Source organism: Elephas maximus, chromosome 4 (genome assembly GCF_024166365.1).
Source record: "Elephas maximus indicus isolate mEleMax1 chromosome 4, mEleMax1 primary haplotype, whole genome shotgun sequence".
Classification (NCBI taxonomy): domain Eukaryota; kingdom Metazoa; phylum Chordata; class Mammalia; order Proboscidea; family Elephantidae; genus Elephas; species Elephas maximus.
This window is the reverse complement of record NC_064822.1, coordinates 55,038,938-55,061,233: the sequence shown is the minus strand read 5'-3', so window position 1 is coordinate 55,061,233 and position 22,296 is coordinate 55,038,938. Positions and strand designations below refer to the sequence as shown.

Here is a 22,296-nt window from a genome sequence, read left to right as displayed (position 1 = left end):
CAGCGACACCGTGACAGAGGAGAACTGCCCCACAGGGTTTTCTAGACTTTAATCTTTACGGACACAAATTGCTAGGTCTTTTCTCCCGCGGAGCTGCTAGTGGGTTCAAACCGCGGACCTTTCAGTTGGCAGCAAATGTTTAACCACTGTGCCACCAGGGCGCCTTCTCTTTAAGAGGCTGTTTTTCCTTCTGCCTAGCATTTAATGCTAGCTGCTTTTATCTACTTGAAGAAACAAGGGGTCTTCTACTGTACTGTGTAGATGCTGGCTGATTACATGCTCTGCTGTCCTGTACTTCCTGACCCACTCTGCCATAAATGCCATGATTTAGCCTTCCTCGAATGCCCTTGCTGTATTACCTGAACTTGGTGCCCTAATCATCTTCCCAGTTAACAAATTACAGTGGAGGAACAGTTACTACTGCAGGAAAAAGGCACTGACCCACACTCATCCTGAGGTCGAGCTGTGGGCTCTGCTCAAGGATTTACAAACGTGCTTTGGTGTACAGGCCTCCCAGTGCCCAGTGAGCAGAGCAGGTACTGAGAGGACATGTGGGTTCCTCCTCACCGGGGCACAGCAGGGAGGGGTGCGTCTCTCTGGGTACTCTGATGCCCAGTCATGTGCCAACACTGTGATACAAAATTATGTTTAGCGATGGCTTCAGAAATGCAGGTCCCAAGGGAGAGGCTGCCCCAGGATGCATGGCAGAGCTGCCTGTGGGATCAGTCCAAGAGGTGGTTTATCCAGAGTGCATGCCCTAAGGGCTGAGGTGGCAGGGTACAGCTGGAAGCAGCTCTGCCCAGCAAACATCCTCTGAGAAAACATTCTTGGAACTTAAAAAAAAAAAACTTTGCTCTCTTTATCCCCAAACATTCCCTTAATCATGGCTAGATACAAATGCCAGCATAGGATTTAAGTATTGTCTGCAGACCCAAAGCCTCCACCAGTCAGAGGCCTCGGCAAGTGCTCCGGCTCTTTGAAGCCCTGTAGGAGAGTCTCGCCAATACTGACGTCACTCTCTATTACAGATTGAATTGTGTCCCCCAGAAACATGTGTCAGCTTGGCTAGGCCATGATTCCCAGTATCGTGTGACTGTCCACCATTTCATCATCTGATGCGAGTTTCCTATTTGTTTTAAGTCCTACCTCTATGATGTTAATGAGGCAGGATTAGAGGTAGTTAAATTAATGAGGCAGGACTCAATCTACAAGATTAGGTTGTGTTTTAAGACAATCTCTTTTTAGATACAAAAGAGAATCAAGCAGAGAGACAGGGGGACCTTATATCACCAAGAAAGTAGTGCCAGGAGCAGAGAGTGGGATCCCTGTGCTGAGAAGCTCCTAGACCAGGGGAAGATTGATGACAAGGACCTTCCTCCAGAGTCAAAAGAGAGAGAAAACCTTGCCTGAGCTGGCGCCCTGAATTCGGACTTCTAGCCTCCTGGACTGTGAAAGAATAAACTCCTGTTTGTTAAAGCCTTCCACTTGAGGTATTTCTGTTGTAGAAGCACCAGACAACTAAGACACCCTCCTTATCTTCCATTCTCTTTCAGAGCCTTGATGATATTCTCCTGTGCAGTTTGTAGAACCCTTCTCTACTGATGCTGGAAGGCCTGGACAGGTAATGAAAGCGAAGCCCTGGGGTACAAGACAGTAGGAGCCTTGTGGAGCTGGAGCATGGATGTCCTCCAAGGCATCACTCAGTTAAACACAACTAAAACACTGGGATTGGCCAGACAGAAAGCCACTTGCTGCTGTGTGTGACCCTTGGGACTGCTGAGCCTCTCTTTATACAAAGGAGAGAACAAGAAGCCCGGAGAGGTTAGGTGACTTTCGCGAGAGTGCACAGTGAACTGGGGGCTGAATCCCAACAGAAGCTACCTAATTCCAACCCTGGAGCTCTTTTCATTGAACCACTCTGTCCCTCCACAGCACATAGCTTTAGACTCACTTTTGTTTCCTGTGGGTAAGTCTTCTCCTTCCAAGAAATTCATGAACAGCAGTGAGGGCAGAATCTGTGACTGATACTTTTCTGTTACCGTTTCAATGATTAACAAAGTGTTTCAGAAATGCTAGGTGTTCAATAAATAGCTTGTTGAATCTCTGAACTGGGAAGAAATAAATCAAATGGCTTGCGGCCCTTACTGACAAGATGAAGAGACAAGGACCTCGACAGAACCGGGAAAAATGGATCATGGGGCAGTGCGGAAACAGGAGAAATCTTGGCCTTGGACTGCAATCTGGATACCTTAATTCTAGTCCTAGTCATCGTTTCCTCACCTGTAAGATGGCAAAATACGTGCTCTTGTCTACTTTCCAGGATTCTTGGGAGGATGACCAGATGAGATGACAGATATGGGCATCCTTTGTAAACAGTCCAAACCAAACCAAAAACCAAACCCTTTACTGTCAAGTTGATTCCGACTCACAGCAACCCTATAGGACACGGTAGAACTGCCCCATAGGGTTTCCAAGGAACAGCTGGTGGATTCGAACTGCCAACCTTTTGATCAGCGGCCAAGCTCTTAACTACTGCACCACCAGGGCTCCTGTAAACAGTCCAGCACTAGGCAAAGTTATAATAATGACAGCTACCACCTACAAGTGCTTACACGTGCCAGGTACTGTTTTAAGTTCTTTACACATATCAGCTCATTTAACCCTCACAGCAATCCTGTGAGGAAGGTACTAGTATTACTGCCATTTCATAGATGAGGAAACTGAGGCATATAGAGGTTATATAACTTGCCTACAGTCACACAGCTGGTAAGTGGAGGAGCCAGTATTCAAATTCAGACAGTCTGGCTCAGATTCTAGGCTGCTAACAAGTTGCTACGCTTCCCCTGCAAAGCCAGGTAATACATTCTTCTGAGGCTCTAACTAAGTCACTGCCTCAGGGAAGAGGTGCCAGGGCAAGCCACAGGCATGTTTGAGCACAGAGGAAAACAAGCGCACCAAGTTCACAGGGCACAGGCTGACCTGCTGGCTGCGTCCTCCTCTGTGCCTTTGTCCAGCACGCTGCTGAGGTTGTGCTCAGCCTGCGTCTCCTCAGGTACCTCCTCCAGCTCCTCTGCCTGCTTCACTGACAGGCGGTAGTTCTCCAGCTCAATTCTTTCAGGTGTGCCCCTCAGCCTCTTGGCAATGCTGGGCTCCTCCAGGCCATTCACACTTGAACCTGCAAAACAAACAGAGAAGCAAGTTCTGATGACAAATGATGGGAACTGAATATAAGCCACAGGGAGGGAGGAGGTGGGGATGGAGAAGGCACTGATGGAGGGAATAAACTTAGCATCCAAGGCAGACACCACTCACCTCAATGAAATGAGACAGCCGCCCATGAAGGCCAGGGCACCACAACAGAGGGCAGATAGAAATCAGAAAGGCCACAGATTTGGGCCAGGCAGGAAAGGACCAGGTATGAGAGGAGAGCTTCTCTAAGTGGGAGAAACAAAAACTGTGCATCTACTCCTGCAGACAAGCTGTGGCTCACTCTCCTGGATCATCCCAAAATTCCCTGGGAAACCTAGGCAATGGTGACTGGGTGGGGGTGAGGGGGACCAGGGCTAGACTTAAGGTGGCTCGTCTCATGTCCAAAGAACTAAACCCTTTAAAGCACCTTTTATTGAGAAGGCAGAGTCCTTCCTAGCTGTGCCCCACCCTGACCCAGGAGTCAGTCAAGGTCCAGGGCCTGAGCGTGGTGGGCTGTGACAGCCAGGTCAGTGGTCTTGCAGAACTCCGCACACTTTGGATTTGTCTGTGCCCATGATTAAGATTCACATTCAACACTTTTTGCTTAACAAGAACACCTCACAGGTGACACTGTGTCCCCTGCCTATGACATCACATGAGGAGGAATATAGTCAGGCTGCCTTGTTCCTGGTGATGCCGGTCCCATCACTGCACTGTAAAGGCACATGTTCCACTCTGTAACTAATAACAATCTGTAGGATGGTACTTAGGAACCAGACACTTGTAGCCTGCTCCCCAGGATCCTCTCATCCAGTGCTGTGAGACCCACTGATGGTCCTCGCCTGGATCAATTACTCCACTGGGGGTCACAAAATGATGAAAAGGGTATCCTTCCTTCTCTTCTTATTAGCTATCACTTTGTTGTAAAGAAGAGATTTTCCCTTTATTTTTTTGAGTACCACTAAGGGCTCATGGATTTTGAAACACTTAAATGTTATCTTTAACTATTATGTCTCTTCAATCTCCCTAATCTAAAACAGCTCCCCTTGCCGCCTTCATTTTTCTTTTTGATGTTCCATTGTCTGAAATTCGGTCAGGGGAGGAATACTATCTATTCTTTAATGTGTCTGCTGTAATACGGTGGAGCACACAGGCTTAGAATCAGACAAACCCTGGCTACATACCATGCTCTACTGAGCAGCTGAAGGATCTTAGAAAAATCACGTAACTACTCAGAGTTCACTGCCTGAGCTATAAATGAAGATAATACTCACCTCCCAGAGTTATTATGGATATTAAATAAAACTATAAACACGTACGTACGTGTATGAGTGTGGTAAGTCTGTGCCCATATGTATGAGTTAGCTCCCTCTATTTCTACTTAAGCCAAGTACATGGATGGTGTCAGTAAATGAGTCAAGTGATACATCTGCTGTCTAGTAAAATTTTCACCACCGTTCCCTCTTGATAACACAATATAAAATTCTGCATGTTTTTTTGGTAGGTGTGTTTTATCTATTTGCTCTGGATTGCACACAATAGTTACCTGACAAAGGAAGATTGGAACAGAGTTCCAGGCAGAGGGAACAGCATGAGCTAAGGCCCAGTGACACAAAATGGCAGTTTGGCATTCTTAGATCTTCAGATAGGAGTGGACAGTAGTAGAGAAAAGGCAGAAACGTAGGTGGGAGCAGGTCATGAATGGCCTCGCATCCTGTGATATTCTAAACCCTAACAGGTAACAGTCAGTTTTGGCAATGGGAACCACACCAACGCAGTGTTGGGCAAAGCCCAGAACCTCCATGGGGAAGGACTAAAGAAAGGTGTCGGAGTATCAACTTAGCAAATTTTGTGGCCTGACAGGTTGTACAGAAAATGTTTTGGAAGCCTGGTACCTTGGTTGTGTAGCGTGTTTTCAAACTCTTTGTAATGGCATTAGAAAGAACTTTATATGGAACCAGATATTCACAAGATAAAATCTTCTCAGTTCATCTACCAAGATAATGTGGTCACACCAAGATCTCCCTCCAAATAGCATCTCTCAAATCTCCTAAAGGCTCCTTCCTGAAGAGCAAGACTGGTAGCATGTTCATTTACAAATTCAGGTACACACAGAACGATAGGGTCTGACCACAAGTCCATGGGTTCATACCCATCCTAGTCTTAGCACCTTTGGGAAAGTCATTTTAAACATCTCTGCTCCATTCTTCAACACCGAGCTCAGGACTCCAAAAGTATAAGCTATGATCCTGGACATCTGGAAGATTAGGAAATATGTGAACCACAGGTAATAGCAAGACAGAGGAAGGGTGCAAAGCAGGTAGACTCCACCTCAACATTCTCCAAACCTATGTGCCCAGATTCTCTAAGAGCACAGGCTCTAATTGAGCTAGTTAGTGCATCATTTCCAAGCATTAGAATTCCTGTTCTCTCTTTCTCCTCATCAAAACCCACTGATCCAACAATAAAGACGAGAAGGCTAAGGAGCCCCTGACTCTAACAGAATTTGGTTTTTCCCTTTCATTGTGTATTTTTGACAACCGCTCTTAAATAGAGAGCAGATGAGAAAGGGAAATAAATGTGAGCCAGACAGCTAAGTATAAGCATTTTTGGGAACTCCATAACTATCTATGCTACAGAAACCACTATTTCTTTTAGATTAAAAAAAAAGAATTTTTTTTTTTAAATAGGAGAAGAAAAATAGTTAAGAAGAAAAGAACTATCACTTTAGGGAAAAGAACTAACACTCATTAATCCAGAACGAAGCAATTTCAAGGCAGAGTGAACAAACACACTCACATATGAAAATACTCAGGACGTGATTATCTGTTGTTAGCGTGCATTGAATGTGTACTGTTTGCCAGGAATTCTACTAGAACCTTGGGAAATAAAGCAGATTAAAACATTCTCAAGCTAGTAATGGGGAACCCAAGGTTGAGAGGGGAGGGTGTGGACATGTCATGGGGTTGGCAACCAATGTCACAAAACAATATGTGTATTAATTGTTTAATGAGAAACTAATTTGCTCTGTAAACCTTCATCTAAAGTACAATTAAAAAAACTAAAAAACAAAAACATTCTCTCCTCTTAAAGAGCTAAAAGCTCATCATGCCATGTAGAAGAATCATTTCAGTGTCATGTATCAGGTATTAGGGCTGATATATGCAATTGGTGAGGGCAGCGGTGGCTCACTGGTAGACTTTTTTTTCCTTTTTTTTTATTGTGCTCTAAGTGAAAGTTTACAATTCAAGTTAGTTTCTCATACAAAAACTTATACACGCATTGTTATGTGACCCTAGTTGCTTTCCCTACAATGTGACAGTACACTTGTTTTCTCCACACTGTATTTCCCGTGTCCATTCAACTTGCTCCTGTCCCCCTCTGCCTTCTCATCTCGCCTCCAGACAGGAGCTGCCCACATAGTCTCATGTGTCTACTTGAGCTAAGAGGCTCACTCCTCACCAGCATCATTTTATGTCTTACAGTTCAGTCTAATCTTTGTCGGAAGAGTTAGCTTCGGGAACGGTTTTAGTTTTGGGCTAACTGAGAGTCCGGGGGCCACAACCTCTGGGGTCTCTCCAGTCTCAGTCACACCATTAAGTCTTGTCTTTGTACTAGAATTTGAGGTCTGCATCCCACTTTTCTCCTGCACCATCAGGGATTCTCTGTTGTGTTCCTGTCAGGGCGTCCATTGGTGGTAGCCGGGCGCGACCTAGTTATTCTGGTCTCAGTTTGGTGGAGTCTCCAGTTTATGTGGCCTTTTCTGTCTCTTGGGCTCTTATTTTCCTTGTGTCTTTGGTGTTCTTCATTCTCCTTTGCTCCAGGCAGGTTGAGACCAACTGATGCATCTCAGATACCTGCTTGTTAGTTTTTAAGACACAAGATACCACTCACCAAAGTGGGATGCATAATGTTTTCTTAATACACTTTGTTATGCCAACTGATGTAGATGTCCCCTGAAACCATGGTCCTCAGATCCCTGCCCCTGCTACTCTGTCCCTCGAGGTGTTTGGTGGTATTCAGGAACTTCTTAGCTTTTGGTTTCGTCCAGTTGTGCTGACTTCCCCTGTATTGTGTGTTGTCCTTCCCTTCGCCTAAAATGATTCTTGTCTACTATCCTAATTAGCGAATACCCCTCTCCCTCCCTCCCCACCCTCATAAACATCAAAGGATGTTTTCTTCTGTGTTTAAACCTTTTCTTGAGTTTCACTAGTAGAATTCTTGCCTTTCATGTAGGAGACCCAGGTTTGATTCCTGGTAAATGCACCTTGAGCACAGTCACCACCCATATGTCAGTGGAGGCCTCTGTATCACTGTGAAGCTGAACAAGTTTTAGCTGAGCTTCCTGAAAGACTAAGAAGAAAGGCTTGGCGATCTACTTCCAAAAAATCAGGCAATGAAACCCTATGGATCACAATAGTCCAATGCCACTGTGCAAAGGGTCACCATGAGTCAGAGGCTGACTGGAGAGCACCTAACAACGACAATGCATGTGGTACTATAGGATAAAAAAGGGACAATTCAGCCTACCTGGGATTCAAAGAAGGTGCTCTGGAGAAATAAAGAATTAGCAAGGTTTAAAGAAAAATTTTAAAGTCAGGTATCGTTTTGCAACGAGGTAGCTGACGTTCGGAGACTTTAAGTAATCTAATCTGCTCAAGGTCACGCGGCTAGTGAGCAGTGGAACCAAGATCTGAATCCAAGGGGGAAGGCAATAACCCAGTAGACAACCACAATGTCCCTAGACACAAAAATAAGAAAAAGAAGACATACTTCCATAAAGTGTCCTGTTCTGTTTTCCCCTTTGGGAGTCTTCACCATCTAGTCTTCTCCCCACTATAATTTTCTGGACGAAGAATGGTCAACTTCACAAATGTGTCTTAAAGCAGACAATCTGGCATTTGGAACAACATTGTGTCCTCCTCCCAATGTTATTTCCCTCGAGTTTCTACAAGCTCCACAGGAGCAACGGAACTTGGCAGTCCAATCCCAGAGCATGGGGCTTAAGGGAGGGGAAATGCAGACTTAATTTTGGGCTTGGCCACAGCCGATACCCAGAAACCAGAAGTACTCAGAAGTGCTCAGATCATTCACACATCAAGTCCCCCAGAGAAAGGATGTTTGCGGCCAAGAAACTGTGAGAAGTATCTCATTGGAGGCTTTGCAAAAATTAAGATGGGGACGAGTAGAGTCACCTCTACGATTCCAGCCCCACCAGGCCTATCCAGTCTACATCCAACAGAGCTAGAACTCACCCCAGCACTGTCAGCGACACAGGAATACATTACATGGGTTCCCTGAGGGCCAGGCCCCTTCTGGGCTCAGTTTTGCCAAAGGGAAGGTAGTATTCAGTGGATCCTCAGAAAGTGGCCCAAACACACCAACTGTCAAAATAAGCCTAATACTTCTAGCCCATAATCTCAAAATACCATGGGGGGAAAAATCAACGAAATCAGCATTCTTGATTCTCTGTCTTGAGCAAGGGGCTATTTGCCAGATTAACCAGATGGTGATGATACACTAAGATGTCAAAAACGTAGTAGAGGGGGAAGGCTGGGCAGTGGTGATAACACTGTGACAAACAAGAACCTCCCCACACCCCCAACCCCAGGTCCTCCCTCCTTCATCAACTCATGGAAGAGCCTAGAAGAGAGCACCTATAAAAATGATACCCGCAGACACTGGCTGGGAGAGTCAAAGTGTAGCCAGCCTGGTCAGGCTAGCTGGCCAAGACCCACTTGGCCCCTCTACTTCACATGCTTTTGTGCAACAACAGCGGCACAGGGACTTTCCAGCTAAAAGCAGACGAAAGATCTAGAATAACTTCCAAGGCTGATTCTTCACTAAGTCTGGGCAGGCACATCTTGGGTCACTGGGCAGCCAATTACAGCTTTGCACATACCAAAAGGAAACAGCTCCCAGGATCTGGGCCGCATCCTAAATAGGAAAAAGGCTCTGGGCCTGACCTCAGGGTTCTGTTTTGGAACAGTCACCGTCTACATGAGCTCCATACATCATCCTGAAATACTTTTCCTAACAGGACAACTGCTCTCAGCTGATGTACAAATGCTGCCAAGAGCCTTTATGTGTGTCAGTCTGATTCTTGAAGAGAAGGGAGGGACAGCCAGATGATTCTTAAGAGGCAGTACGTACGTCCCAGCTCCTCGGCAGGTAGTTCTCTTTCCCCTTTCCTTCCCACAATGGTTATTAAAGGAACTGGAAGCCCCAGTACCGGACAGGGCCAACTGCTGGGGACATTTGAGGGTACTCTAGGAAAAGGGTCACATCAGACATCTGGACACCTGAGGGCCTTTTTTCCTTTTACCCCATCTTCATTTCTGGCCTTTTTACATGTTCTTTTTTCCTTTCCTTCTTTGTAAGCCTTGGGAAAGCTTGAACGAAATCTCAAAGTCCGATAAGGGTTTAAGAAAAAGTGGTGAGAACTGACACTGATTTCCATCAAGTTCCTAGAGCATAAGGAGGATGGCTGCAGGGACTCACTCAACAAATATTTACTGAGCACCGACTTCCAGCCAGGGGCTGTGCTAGGTGCTCAGGTACCAGTGGACAAAACAAGCAAAATGCCTGCCCTTGGGGAGCCTGCACTCTGATGGAATGGTAGGATGTCATCTACCTTCTAGGAGAGTCTAAGGACCCAGGGTGGATAAAAAAGTGTCAGTTGTGGCCATCTTTTAACAAGTAATGACACAGTGATTTCAAATAATGATTGGTACCATTTGAGAAGGAAAGCATTCGTACCATTTTGGAAAACAGAGACTCTCCCTCATGGCTGCTCCCTCTTCTGTTTCTTTTATCGTTACTGGATAATTTTGTGATGACTTTTCTTTTAAGGAAGATTAGCTAAAGTCATTTCTGATGTCCTCCTCACACATCCACCCAAAGCCTTCCCTGTCCATGACCTTCTTGCCTAAGAAAAGTGCCAAGCTATGAACCAGGTCTGTGAATCACAAGGTTGCAGGGAAGATGGTAAGGAAGATGGAATCTTCTGAAGAGAGAATTACTAAGCCAGTGGCATAAATCTAAATTCCCAGATGCACAGCAAAACTCTGCCAAAGAGCCCTTTATCCTGCCTGGTTCACTGGCCTCACAAACATTCTCAAAATCTCCCTGGGATATCAGGGTGCCTCTACTTTTACAGAGCCCTGGTTCATTACAAAGCTGTAAGGGGATTTAGGAGTCCCTGGGTAGTACAAAGAGTTCACACACACTCAGTTGCTAACCAAACGGTTGGAGGCTCAAGTTCACCCAGAAGCATCTTGGAAGAAAGGCATGGTGATCTACTTCCAAAAAATTGGCCATTGAGAACACTACAGAGCACAGTTTTACTCTGACACATACGGGGTTGCCAGAGTAGAAGTGACTTGACAATAACTGTTTTTCTTAAGGGGAATCTATGAATCAATTTTATTTTCTTCCTGCTCAAGCTGGAAATGATACAGCTGCTATACTCTCATGCTTCCTCACATACTGGGAAATATGGATGCAACCATCTGAAGTGGTGGCTATCCTACAACAGAACCCTTGTCCAGCGCAGAGACCTCTTCCCATTTAGGAAAGGCCTGGGTCCTGGGCACTGCTTCCTTTGGACTTTGAGAAGCTGCTGTTAGACTTCACTGACTTGAACTGGGACAGGCATAACTGAGGAATCAGCTTAGGAATTAGTCTAATCCTTCCATCTTGCTTTGAGCTCAAGTTCCCCTATCAGTTGTTACTTCACTGTATGAAGAGCAGGTGGGACAAAGACCATCCAACATGGAGCCCTCGTGGTGCAATGTTAAGAATTCAGCTGCTAAGCAAAAGGTCGGCAGTTCAAATCCACCAGCTGCTCCTCGAAAACCCTATGGGGCAGTTCTACTCTGTCCTATAGAGTTGCTATGAGTTGGAATCTCGACGGCAACGGGTTTGGTTTTTTGGTTTTGGACCTTGGCTTATAAATCTAAATTAATAGAACAGTTACTATCTGCCTCAGGGACATCATCACTGCTCCAGTCAAGATGGACAATATGATCTGACATTGGTGGGGGAAGGGCTTTGGCCTGTTGCTAAGAAGAAGAGATTGCTCCACGTTTAGAACCAACTCAGGGAAGAAAGTCTTATACTGAGGGTTAGTGTTAAAGAACCTGTAGTATACAAAAGGCCTTCCCTTGTCGTTGTAAGGTGCCTGGAACCACAGTGTGAGGCTTTTTCCCTTTTGCCCCTTGGTTTATTTTGCCTTTGCAGACTCTACTTCACCAGGCTCACATTTTTATACCTTTTACAGCTATTTTCTCATTCCAAGATGGCACAAGACACTTCTCAAACACTGACATGGATGCATGGGAAGGGCTCACCTTGCTTTGGAGGCCAAAGAAAGAAGTTTCTAGGCACTGCCATGGCAAGGTGACTTTTCTCCCTGCACATCTACCTCCAACAGACTGTGTGGCCTCCTGCTGGCAAGGAGGACGAGTCACAGAGTTTTTCCCACATCATATGACATGAAGGTATAAGGCGTTTCTGTGGGATAAGCAGCAATATTATTGAGCAGCTATCTGTGTCAGGCGCTATGACAGGTACACTACATACAGTGGCCACTGAATTGGCACAACACTTCTACAAACTGCTGTGACCACTACAATTATGTTAAGAATTCTGGGTCTCAGTGATGTCAGGAAACTTGTCCCAAGTCTCAGACGAGGCAGAGCCAAGACTAGGCCCAGGTCTGGATTATTCTGAAGCTAGCATTCCTGCCCCTCCATCATGCAGGACAGAATTGTTAATTGTCCCTCACATGTGAGATGTTTATTCTTCATTTGGAGACACAAAGAAAAGTAGGTCACGTGGGCTCAAGGGCAAGCTCAGCTACTTTAAAAAAAAAAAAAACTAGGCAAGCTCAGCTACTTTGGAGATGTTTAATTACCAGAAGAGTTGGGAAATTCTGAGTTAAACATAACAGAGAGGCCAAGGAGGAAAATTACCCAATAGGGAGCAAAGCAGTACTGTACCAGGAAAAACCACCCAAACGGGAATGGGAACACCACGAGACTTGAGGGTTGTTTCTCAAGAAAGCCGAGGGCACAGGCCCTCCCTTGTCAGGATCTGCTGGGAGGGCTGCGGGGCTCACTCTCCACCACAGCCCTTTGCTCTCAATCTGCGTGACGCCATGGAACTTTTACTTTCAATCTAGTTTTCTGATATTAGGCTATTTTACTGTTATTATTGCAATATTTCCCAAAGGTGCCTTTTTGGCAGCTGGAAATCCTGGCAAATATCACTGTATCTGGCCACGGCAAAGAGGTTTCTTTTAAGGCATATACCCTGCTATTTTTTGTCTTACTAGTACATTATGCTGGGCTCTTGAAAATATACTTTTCATGTGTTTTTGTACTTCCTAACAATCAGCTGGGTAAGCTGAGGAATGGAGGCCTACCAAATGGCCACGTCATTGGTGTGGGGATGCTGTGGGCATGTCTAAAGTACTGGGGTTTGGCTGTGTTCCCTAAAATCCCATGACTGCTGTGCTCTAGTTAATATATCACCTTCTTTACCTGGTTGCCCACCTTTAGGTAGCAGAGGGTGAGCTCTCAGGGAGAGGTAACTATTGTACAATGGGGCTTGAGCTAACTATCTCACTAGCTAGTTCATACATCTGCCTCACAAACCAGGAATTCCATACAGTCAACTACAGGGCATCTCTCAAACCATTCAATCATAGGGCTGATCACTGAAATCATTAGGGGGAGGTGAAGCGAGAGAGTATGGCCCAACAGCATAAGCCGGGACCACCACTTCTCCCCTCTACTTGTCTGCTTAACACTGCCTACTTCTGCCCGCTGGCTCTACTTTGCCCTCCCCAAGGGCTCTCCGTGCATCATCATTACAACATCTGTCTCCTTCTAGTCACAGTCTGAATGCAGCCCCAAACCAAAGGCTTGCTAGGTAGGGGGATTATTCTTGTCATCTTTGCGTTTGTTCCTGATGTTTGAGAGCCAGGCTTAAAAAAAAAAAAAAGTTGTCGAGTCAATTCCGACTCATGTTGATCCCATGTGTATCAGAGTAGAACTGTGCTCCATAGGGTTTTTTCAACGGCTGATTTTTCAAAAGTAGATCATGAGGTCTTTCTTCTGAAGCACCTCCGGGTAGGTGTGAATCATCAACCTTTTAGTAAGTAGCCAAGTGTTTAACTGTGCCACCCACGGAGTCCGTGTCAGGGTAGGTGTTCAATAAAATATTTGACTAAGTGATCAGAACAAAATTTCTAATATGATCTCTAAGCTAGAATAATAGTTTACTATAATTTTAAGAAACCAGTTGAAACTATTCCAGCATCAGTATCTTCATTTTAAAACAAAACATTAAAAAAAAAAATTGGAGATTATGGGATGGTCATTATTTTGATTATGGTGATGGTTTCATGGCTGTATATGTATGATGATGCCCTGGTGGAGCAGTGGTTTAAGTGTTTGGCTGCTAACCAAAGGGTTGGCAGTTCGAATCCACCAGCTGCTCCTTGGAAACACTATGGGGCCTACAGGGTCACTATGAGCCAGAATTGACTAGACAGCAATGGGTTTGATTTTTTTGCTAACTAGAAGGCCAGTGGTTCAAACTCACCAGCAGTTCCATGGGAAAAAGATGTAGCTGTCTGCTTCCATAAAGATTACAGCCTTGGAAACCCTATAGGGCAGTTCTACCATGGCCTATGGGGTTGCTATGAGTTGAAATTGAGTCAGCAGTAATGGGTTTGGTTTTTTGGGGGGTTGATAGTAGTTCATTATGCCTTAGTAACGTTGTAAACAAAAACATTCTGTTTCTCAAGTAGCTTGGTGCTATGAAGGGCCCAAGAACAAATGGGAAATACCACCCACCCTTGTGAAAAGGGCAGGTCTACCAAGTAGGAGCCCTGGTTGTGCAATGGTTAAGTGCTCAGCCACCCAGTGGCTGTACAGGAGAAAAGCAATCTACTCCTGTAAAGATTCCAGCCTAGGAACTCTATGGGGCAGCTCTAATGTGTCACATGGGGTCTCTATGAGTTGAAATCAACTCAATGGCACACAACAACAATACCAACACAGTAGCTGTTCCCTTAGTAACCTAGAGGGAAAAGTTCCTATAGAGATGCCAATGTCGTAGATGGCCCATCATATAAAGGCCCTGAAAAAAGGCAATCTCAAATGATCTGGTGGCCGAAAAAAATTATTTCACTTTGCAGTGAAGAATACTTCAGTTTCAGGGAGCAGCTTGCTTACTAGAAGAGTAGACCCAACAATAACAAGCGGAGAGGAAAGGAGAAAAAGCCAGGGAAGGACTACAAATCAGTTGACGTGCTCTTCCCAAGATGCTGGGCTTAAATGTCAACCCCTCCTATTCGCTAGAGCAGAGTGTCCTGTCTAGAGTGTGCCCAAAGTTGGCTCCAAGGTGGTTCACATGCTGCCAAACACATAGGCCCAGAGCCAGTTCTGTCTGGGAACAGTCCTCCTTCCAGGCCCCCTCCCAACCTTAACAGGCATTTCAGAGTGAAAAGAGCAAAGTAATGAAATACCCTCCCAGAGCCATGGAAGTGATTTTAAACACCCTGGAATTCCATCCACAATCAGACTGTCAGTAGGGACAAACCCACGTCCCAACTAAAGCCTCTCTGAAATGGGTCAGATGCCTTTCTCTTCCTCTTTAAAGATATGAAATCTCATATACAACATTCCCATAGCTAGCTGAAGATATATTTTTGGAAAGGAACTAAAATCGCCTCCAGCAATGCTCACAACTACCACTTGATACTTATGACTATGGCCGTTAGGCTTCTGTTACAAGGTCACCGAAACTGACCTCAAAAGAGCCATTACCGTCCAGGGACAGAGAAGGTCTAGAAGAGAAGCCAGATACTAAGAACAAAGGCTAAATGGAACAAGAGTGCTCAGGCTCAGGGCCTTTTTAACGAGCATCGCTGCAGAATAAGGAGCAGCTGGGCAGCTACAGTTCTACATAAAGCACCCATGATGCCATGATCCCCTCCCGCAAATGGGCCATGAGTTAACAATGCACCACTTGGGGCTTTGGGGGAGAGGCTTATGGGTCAAACCAGTACTGATCCAGACAGTCCCTAGGAACATGTATAAACCCTAGCTCGGCCTAAGACAAAGCTCTGACTTCCATGCTAGGTTTTGAAAATTCAGCTTAATGTAAACCCTATCTATGACTGTTTATGTTCTTGTTACTATAGTGAAGTGCCCTGAGGGTGTCATGGAATTAGTAGGTGACTTCACATCCCATCCATGCAGGCTAAGGAAAAAGCAATGCCAAATTTAGCCAAGCACTTGCAGAGATTTAACAATGCTTCCAAAGAACTGGCACGCAATACGGGTCAACTCTTCCTAGCCCACCCTGTTGTAGACTAGAAACTGTACTCTTTAACTCTTCCTCCCATTTCCCTAAAACTCTGCTGGTTAGGCATATATCCCAACAGGCCATTGCATTTGAACTCTGAGCAACCTAACTTACAGGATACACAGACCAGAGAGGGAGATCATCAGCCAGTCTGTAGAAACAATCCTAACCCATGCTCTCACTCCAATTATTCCGTATTTTCTGGAATTCCCACCACTGATAATCCATTTGATGGCTGCTAAGCAAAAGGTCAGCAGTTTGAATCCACCAGCCACTCCTCAGAAGCCCTATGGGGCAGTTCTACTCTGTCCAATACGGTTGCTATAAGTCAGATTTGACTTGACAGCAATGGGTTCGGTTTTTGGGTTTTATAAGTAAACAAGTTTTCACATATTTTGGCTCATTTGCTCTTTACATCAATCGATGAGGTAAAGATGAGCAAGTAGCATTTTTGTCATTTTATAATTTTATAGATGGAGAAACTGAGGCTCAGAGAGGTTATAAGCGAAGTTGGCAAGGAAAACAGGCTGAAGAACTGGAACTCAAATTAACACCTTTTGTTTTCTGTGCTTGTTCCATTTAGACAGCTCAACTCTCTCAGGCTGTGGTGTAAAGGCAATACACTGCGGTACAGGAAAAAAAAAAAAAAAAAGCCAGCTTTGGAACATCTGTTTTTAATTTGTTTTAGCTCTATCTTCCAACATGTTTTGTATATGTCCCATAAAAGAACCAAACGAAACCTGTTGGGGTTGAGTCGTCTCCAACTCATAGCAATTCTATACGACAGAGTAGAATTGCCCCACGGGGTTTCCAAGCAGCAGCTGGTAGATTTGAACTGACAACCTTCTGGTTAGCAGACTCAGCTCCTAACCACTGCACCACCAGGGCTCCATATGTCCCATAGCACATATAATATTAATATAATGAGTATATATGCACATTGGGAAGTACGTTCTCACAATTTTAATAGGAGTAGGCAGTAAAGTTTGGAGACCACTGCTGTAAGATTTCAACACAGTTCTGAATTACTTTTATTATTCTCATACATTCTCTTTCCTGATTTCTTACTGGGAGCAGTAAAAAAAAAAATTGATTCCGACTCGTGGCAACCCTATAGGACAAAGCAGAACTGTCCTATAGGGTTTCCAAGCCTGTAATCTTTATGGAAGCTGACTGCTACATTTTCTCCTGTGTGATTGAACTGGCTGGTGGGGTTGAACACCGACATTTTGGTTAGCAGCCAAGAACTTTAATCACTGTGCGACCAGGTTAATTGCATGTCAGTGTTATGTTCCTCCTTCTTTCGACTTTAATAGTCTAGAATGGGGTGCTTTTGCCCCCCAGGGGTCTCTTGACAGTGCCTGGAGACATTTTTTGGTTGTCACAACTGGAAATGGCACTGCTAGTGCCACGTAGTGGGTAGAGGTCAGGGATGCTGCTAAATATCCTACAATGCATAGGACAGCTTCCCAAACAAAGAATTACCTGGCCCAAAATGTCAATAGTGCTGAGCTTGAGAAATCCTGGCCTAATGGTTATGTCAAACTATTTCTAATCTCATACAAAACAGGCTAACTGACCCACCACAGTCTGATCATGGCTTAACTGGACTCCCAGTTGCCATTGAGACTCGATTTCGACTCATAGTGACCCTACGACGTAGAACTGCCCCATAGGGTTTCCAAGGAGCGGCTGGTGGATTCGAACTGCTGACCTTTTTGGTTAGCAGCAGAGCTCTTAACTACTGTGTCACCAGCTAGGTGCATTAAAAGTACAGCGCGGTGAGCCCATAAATATTATCTTTGTGGTGAGCCCATAAATATTATCTTTGTTGCCAAGGGGCGACACCCTGACCAACGGAAGTGCAATATATGGGCCAAATGAGAACTGCCATGCTGAACAGAGAGCTCTTGGCTTGCAGTTCACAGACAGGAGACCTAGGGATGTTCAGATGCTGAGTGATGAACTCTATTAACTAGTCCTAATGCTACATGCTGAGCACATGTACCATAAGCATCCCCATGAGACTTTGGACTTTTCACCATCTTATGGCACAATTCTGCTTACAAAACGTTAACTGTTCAATGCCACTCACGGGCAATCTACATCTCCTGTTCAGGTGTAAGCCCTACTATTACGCCAAAGCAGGAATTAAAGATGGCCAAAAGATGAATGTGATTAACTGTTCTCCTTTCACTTCTTTCTGGCTGGATGTTAAAAGCCTGCTGATAGATGGAACAGCCCTGTGGCCTTATAGTAGGTCCTTTCACTAAGCCCAGAAGAAAACTAGACTTGAGAATATGACATGGATCACGCATCTTCTTTCTCTGTGTGTTTTCACTCTTCTTTTTTTCCCATTTCCCCAAAACACCCTATCTATATATTCTCATGGCTCTTTGTCATGGCACGCCTTCCCAAGGCTAGGGCAAGGCTGTGGCTGTACGTGCTCCAGAGACTTCCTGAGGGCATTTCTGTGCCCAAACCAAATTTCATCTAACAGGTAAAATTGAAACTGCTTATACAGAATGATCTGGACATTTAGCCCAAAGACATAAAAGTCAGCCATTTAAAGTGTGAGTTGAGTCCAAAATGGCTCAAACTTGAATAGATGAGGATTCCCATATTTCTCTTCCTGTCACATGTGATTCAGCTCGGTCAGTACAAAAAGAGGTATAAAACCATCCCTTTCTTTCCCCATCCCCAAACTCCACACGGGGCTAAAAAAACGGAAACCCACTGCCGTTGAGTTGATTCTGACACATAATGACCTCACAGGGTTTCCAAGGCTATAAATCCCTATGGAAGTAGACTGCCGTATGTTTCTCCTTAGGAGCCACTGGTGGTTTTGAGCCGCCAACTTTTGGTTAGCAGTTGATTGCTTTAACCACTGTGCCACCAGGGCTCCTTCACCACACAGGGCCAAGGCACGTAATTTCTGACGAGGATTGTGAATGGCAGTAGTAAAAGTAGTAAGTGAAGGAAAACGTCAGCCCAACAATCACTAGAGCTCTTTTTAGAGGTATGATAAAATGGGATGGTAAAGAAGATGATAAGCCAAAAGATTTACAGGTTAACAGCAGTTATACTGGGTCCAGGGCACAATATACCTTCCCTTGAACATATTCACCATTTTCAGATCAGTGGCAGAGCACGTTTCCCTTTGGAGGAACACAGAAAGGGGCTGTGTCGGGCTTACGCTTTAATAATGCAACTTTAGGCATGATATTTTACTTGCAATGACCAAAAAGAGGGTTGATACGAAGAAAATAAGAGGGAGTCTGCTTCATATTATTTAGAGTTAATTCAGACAATTATTATTTTGATTACTCCCCCTCCCGCCGCCTCACATATCAGTGATGAAAACTTTTGCTCTTTAATCTACCATTTTTTCAAAGGCGTGGACCCAGCCCTGGGGTCATTGCCAAAGACACCGGGGGATATGTATTCTCAGGAATAATCAAATGCATATATATCCATTGATTTATAAAGAGCATTCACTCATGTTTAAAAAAAAAAAAAAGAAGAAACATCTCATTTATGGAGCTGAACACACAGTGGTTTTCCTTCTCACCAAGTGCTGACAAGTTGAGCTTATAGAGAACAGCTGAAGGGAAGTTATATACACAGTGGGCTGGGTTCCTATTCCAGATCTGCACCTATTAGTTACGTAGCCTTGATCAAGTGTAATTATCCCCTGTGTGCCTGCTTCCCCCTCTCTAAAATGGTGATAATAATGGTACCTCCCTCAAAGGCTGTTATAAACATTAAATGAGTAATATAGGTAAAGCACTCAGACAGTACCTGGTAAGTAGAAAGCATGATATGTTATTATTGCTGCCGTTGCTGTTATTATTATGTGTCTTCCTACATTGTTTTCTATGAGTTAGTATGACAAGGGCTACTACGGTACGTTAACCGGTATTAATCACATGGGGTGGGGGGCAACAGGAGTTAGCGCATTTCAAGTTTTGCTCCCTATTTTTATTTGAGGAGAACTCTTCAACAGAGAAGATGGCGCTTTTGGTTGTAAATATAGAACGGATGCAAATGTAGACAGCCCTTAGCATGGTATTTTCAGTAGCACCAAGGATGGTTTGCCGGCCTTCAGCAATATAGCAAAGCTAGCCAGTAAGATTTTGGCTTTTACCTCCTGCAGCCCAGTCACTCCCCGTTACCCCAGTCACCCAGTGCCACCTGTGTCTCTGAGATTCCACAGTCAGCTGCTGCGGTCTGCACTGCCCCAGAGCCTGCCCTGCACTGTGGATTCCAGTGTTACTGTCCCTCTACAGTGCCGATTCCTCAAGAAAAGGTGAACCCAGATAGAAGGCAGGCAGGTAGTTGGTTCAGAGTACTTCACATTAGACCAGACTCTAAGGAGTATTTAAAGAGAAGATTCTACTGGCCCAAGTAAGTCTCTAGTTGGTAAAATGGTGGAAGAGAAATTTTACAGCTGGCCTAGTCCTTCTGGACCCTGATTAGTCCTAGAAAACAAGAATAAATAAGCTGTTATAAAACAACAACAAAAAAAGAAAAACCCATTACCGTTGAGTTGATTTCAACTCATAGCACCCCTATAGGATAGAGTAGAACGGCTCCGTAAGGTTTCCAAAGAGTGGCTGGTGGATTTGAACTGCCAACCTTTTTGTTCTCAGATTCTCTCTTAACCACTGTACCACCAGGGCTCCTAAAGCTGTTATAATCGATAGCAGCCATTCCTTTGATACCAGCCACTCCTTGGTTACCGGGTTGAGCTCGATCCAAAAAACCCACTACAGTTTAACTTCTTAGAGACATACTCTTTCCCTAAGGCCCCTGTGAGTGTACCCAATCATACTTTTTAGTTTTCATGTTTCAACTCTGAGCAACCCAAAGGGATTCCCCCCTCTGAAATTCACTTCCACAGTATTCCTGGTTTTATTAACCTTCAGAGAACATGGGAACTTCAAGAAAACATATTCATTTAACCCTCTGCCTGCAAAACAGCCTGGTTTTGCCACGTTTGTAGAGGAAAACCAAGACCCACTAAGGCCCAATTCTTCTGGTGCCCTTAGGTCCTCACCTAGTGCTGCTGGTCTTTAGTAATTATTTTTATATTAAGTAGTACCTGTCACCAGAAGAACTCATTACCCTTCCCCTTTTTGCTGGATTCACCTTTCCTCAGGGAACTGGCATTGGTAGAGGAACAGCAACGGTGCCACACAAAGTGTGGGGAAGGTGGCTGTGGGATAGTTCAGATCTCAGTGGAAGTCTCCAGAATCTCAGAGAAGCAGGCAGTACTGGGTGCCTAGGGTAAGGACTCTGAGTTCTTTGGGTGACAGGTGCTACTCAGTACAAAAATAACTACTAAACACAAACAGCACCAGGCAAGGCCCTAAAAGAAATCAGGCTACACTATGAAATGACAGTGATAAAGTAGAAATAACCCTGATGTATTACAGAAGCATAACTTAAAAGATCAGTCTCTGATAGTCACACTTGCGATAATTTTATGCACTTAGCATAAAACAACAAGTTGGGTAACCACGGAAAGAACCAGAGTTAAAAAAGCACAAGGGGCCGGTAGAAATTCCACAAGGATTTTTCTGGTAATCATCCTAAGATGACCCCAAAAGAGCCCATAGCAGGAAAGTTCTGGAGCCCTGGACTCCCTTGCTACAGAGGGATGTTCCAAAATTTCACATCGTGGGTACACTCAAGGACAACTTCAATGGCATGGTTGGATTTGGTTAGCCTGAGTTAAGTCTGGGTGGCAGTAGTAACTCAACCTCTTGCCTGCTGTCCTTTTAAAACACCCGTTAAAGTGCCTGAGAAATATTCAGAAAATATTCATAAACTGCTCGTGCAAAGCTACGTGGAAGTTGACCTACAGGAAGTAAAAGGGAGAAGGCGTTCACGTGGATGGTAAAACCTGGAAGTAATTAAAGCAGAGTGTGGTATATGCCTGGGGCCTCACCTCTCTTTCCAGGATCATGGAAGCTGTTACTGTGCCAAAGTCTACCTTCCAGAGCATAAGTAGTGAAGAGACAAGGAACAATTGTAAAGAGAGGCATCAGCACTTAGCACTCATACACACATAGTTGAAAGTTTTAAGCAGTGATGAGAGAGAAACACAGCAGCTCCATGACCTAACCTCAGCCAAGAAGGCCAATCTGACTTCCTCCTCATTTCGTTATGACTAATCTACCTGTTGGGACTTGCCAAATGCTTGGCTGGATTTGAGGTGCAAGGTAAGAACTGGTTTTGGAATCTCAATGAGGTTTTACAGCTTGCAAGAGACCCGAATTCAGGGTGGATTCTTCTGGAAATCTCTCCCTGGCTGTTAGGTTTAAGACAGTCCCCATGTCGATATTTTTCTTTCATTTGTACCTCAGGGGAGATACTACACCAACCTACCCTGTTTTTCAGTGTGAAAACAGTGACCCATTTTCATTGCCTATACTCCATTTCTGTACCACAGCATCTCTCCTAGGGAGTGATTTAATTATGAAAACTGCCATGGAATTCAGGGAAAAAAGAGAGTGGATTTCAAGAAGTTTCAGACTGAGACCTGGAGACTTTTCCGGGGTGCCCGAGATGAGTGGTACAGAACCATACCAGTTGTTACGACCTTCCTATTGACACTGCAGTCCATCTTGCTCAATAATGATGACCCTCCTGCCCTTTGGAGCCCTGGTGGCACAATGGTTGAGAGATACGGCTGCTAACCGAAAGGTCTGCAGTTCAAAT

At 44.7% G+C, this 22,296-nt stretch overlaps 1 protein-coding gene across 11 annotated transcripts in view; it reads right to left on the bottom strand.

Annotated features, from left to right (window-relative positions):
* The window catches only part of MICAL3 (microtubule associated monooxygenase, calponin and LIM domain containing 3), a 241,613-nt gene that overhangs the window by 54,938 nt on the left and 164,379 nt on the right, over positions 1 to 22,296 (bottom strand). For all 11 annotated transcript variants that reach the window (XM_049882102.1, XM_049882099.1, XM_049882105.1 and 8 more), the window contains one exon: positions 2,980 to 3,175. In XM_049882102.1, the coding sequence (XP_049738059.1) occupies positions 2,980 to 3,175 (196 nt within the window). The remainder of the gene's footprint in view (positions 1 to 2,979; positions 3,176 to 22,296) is intronic.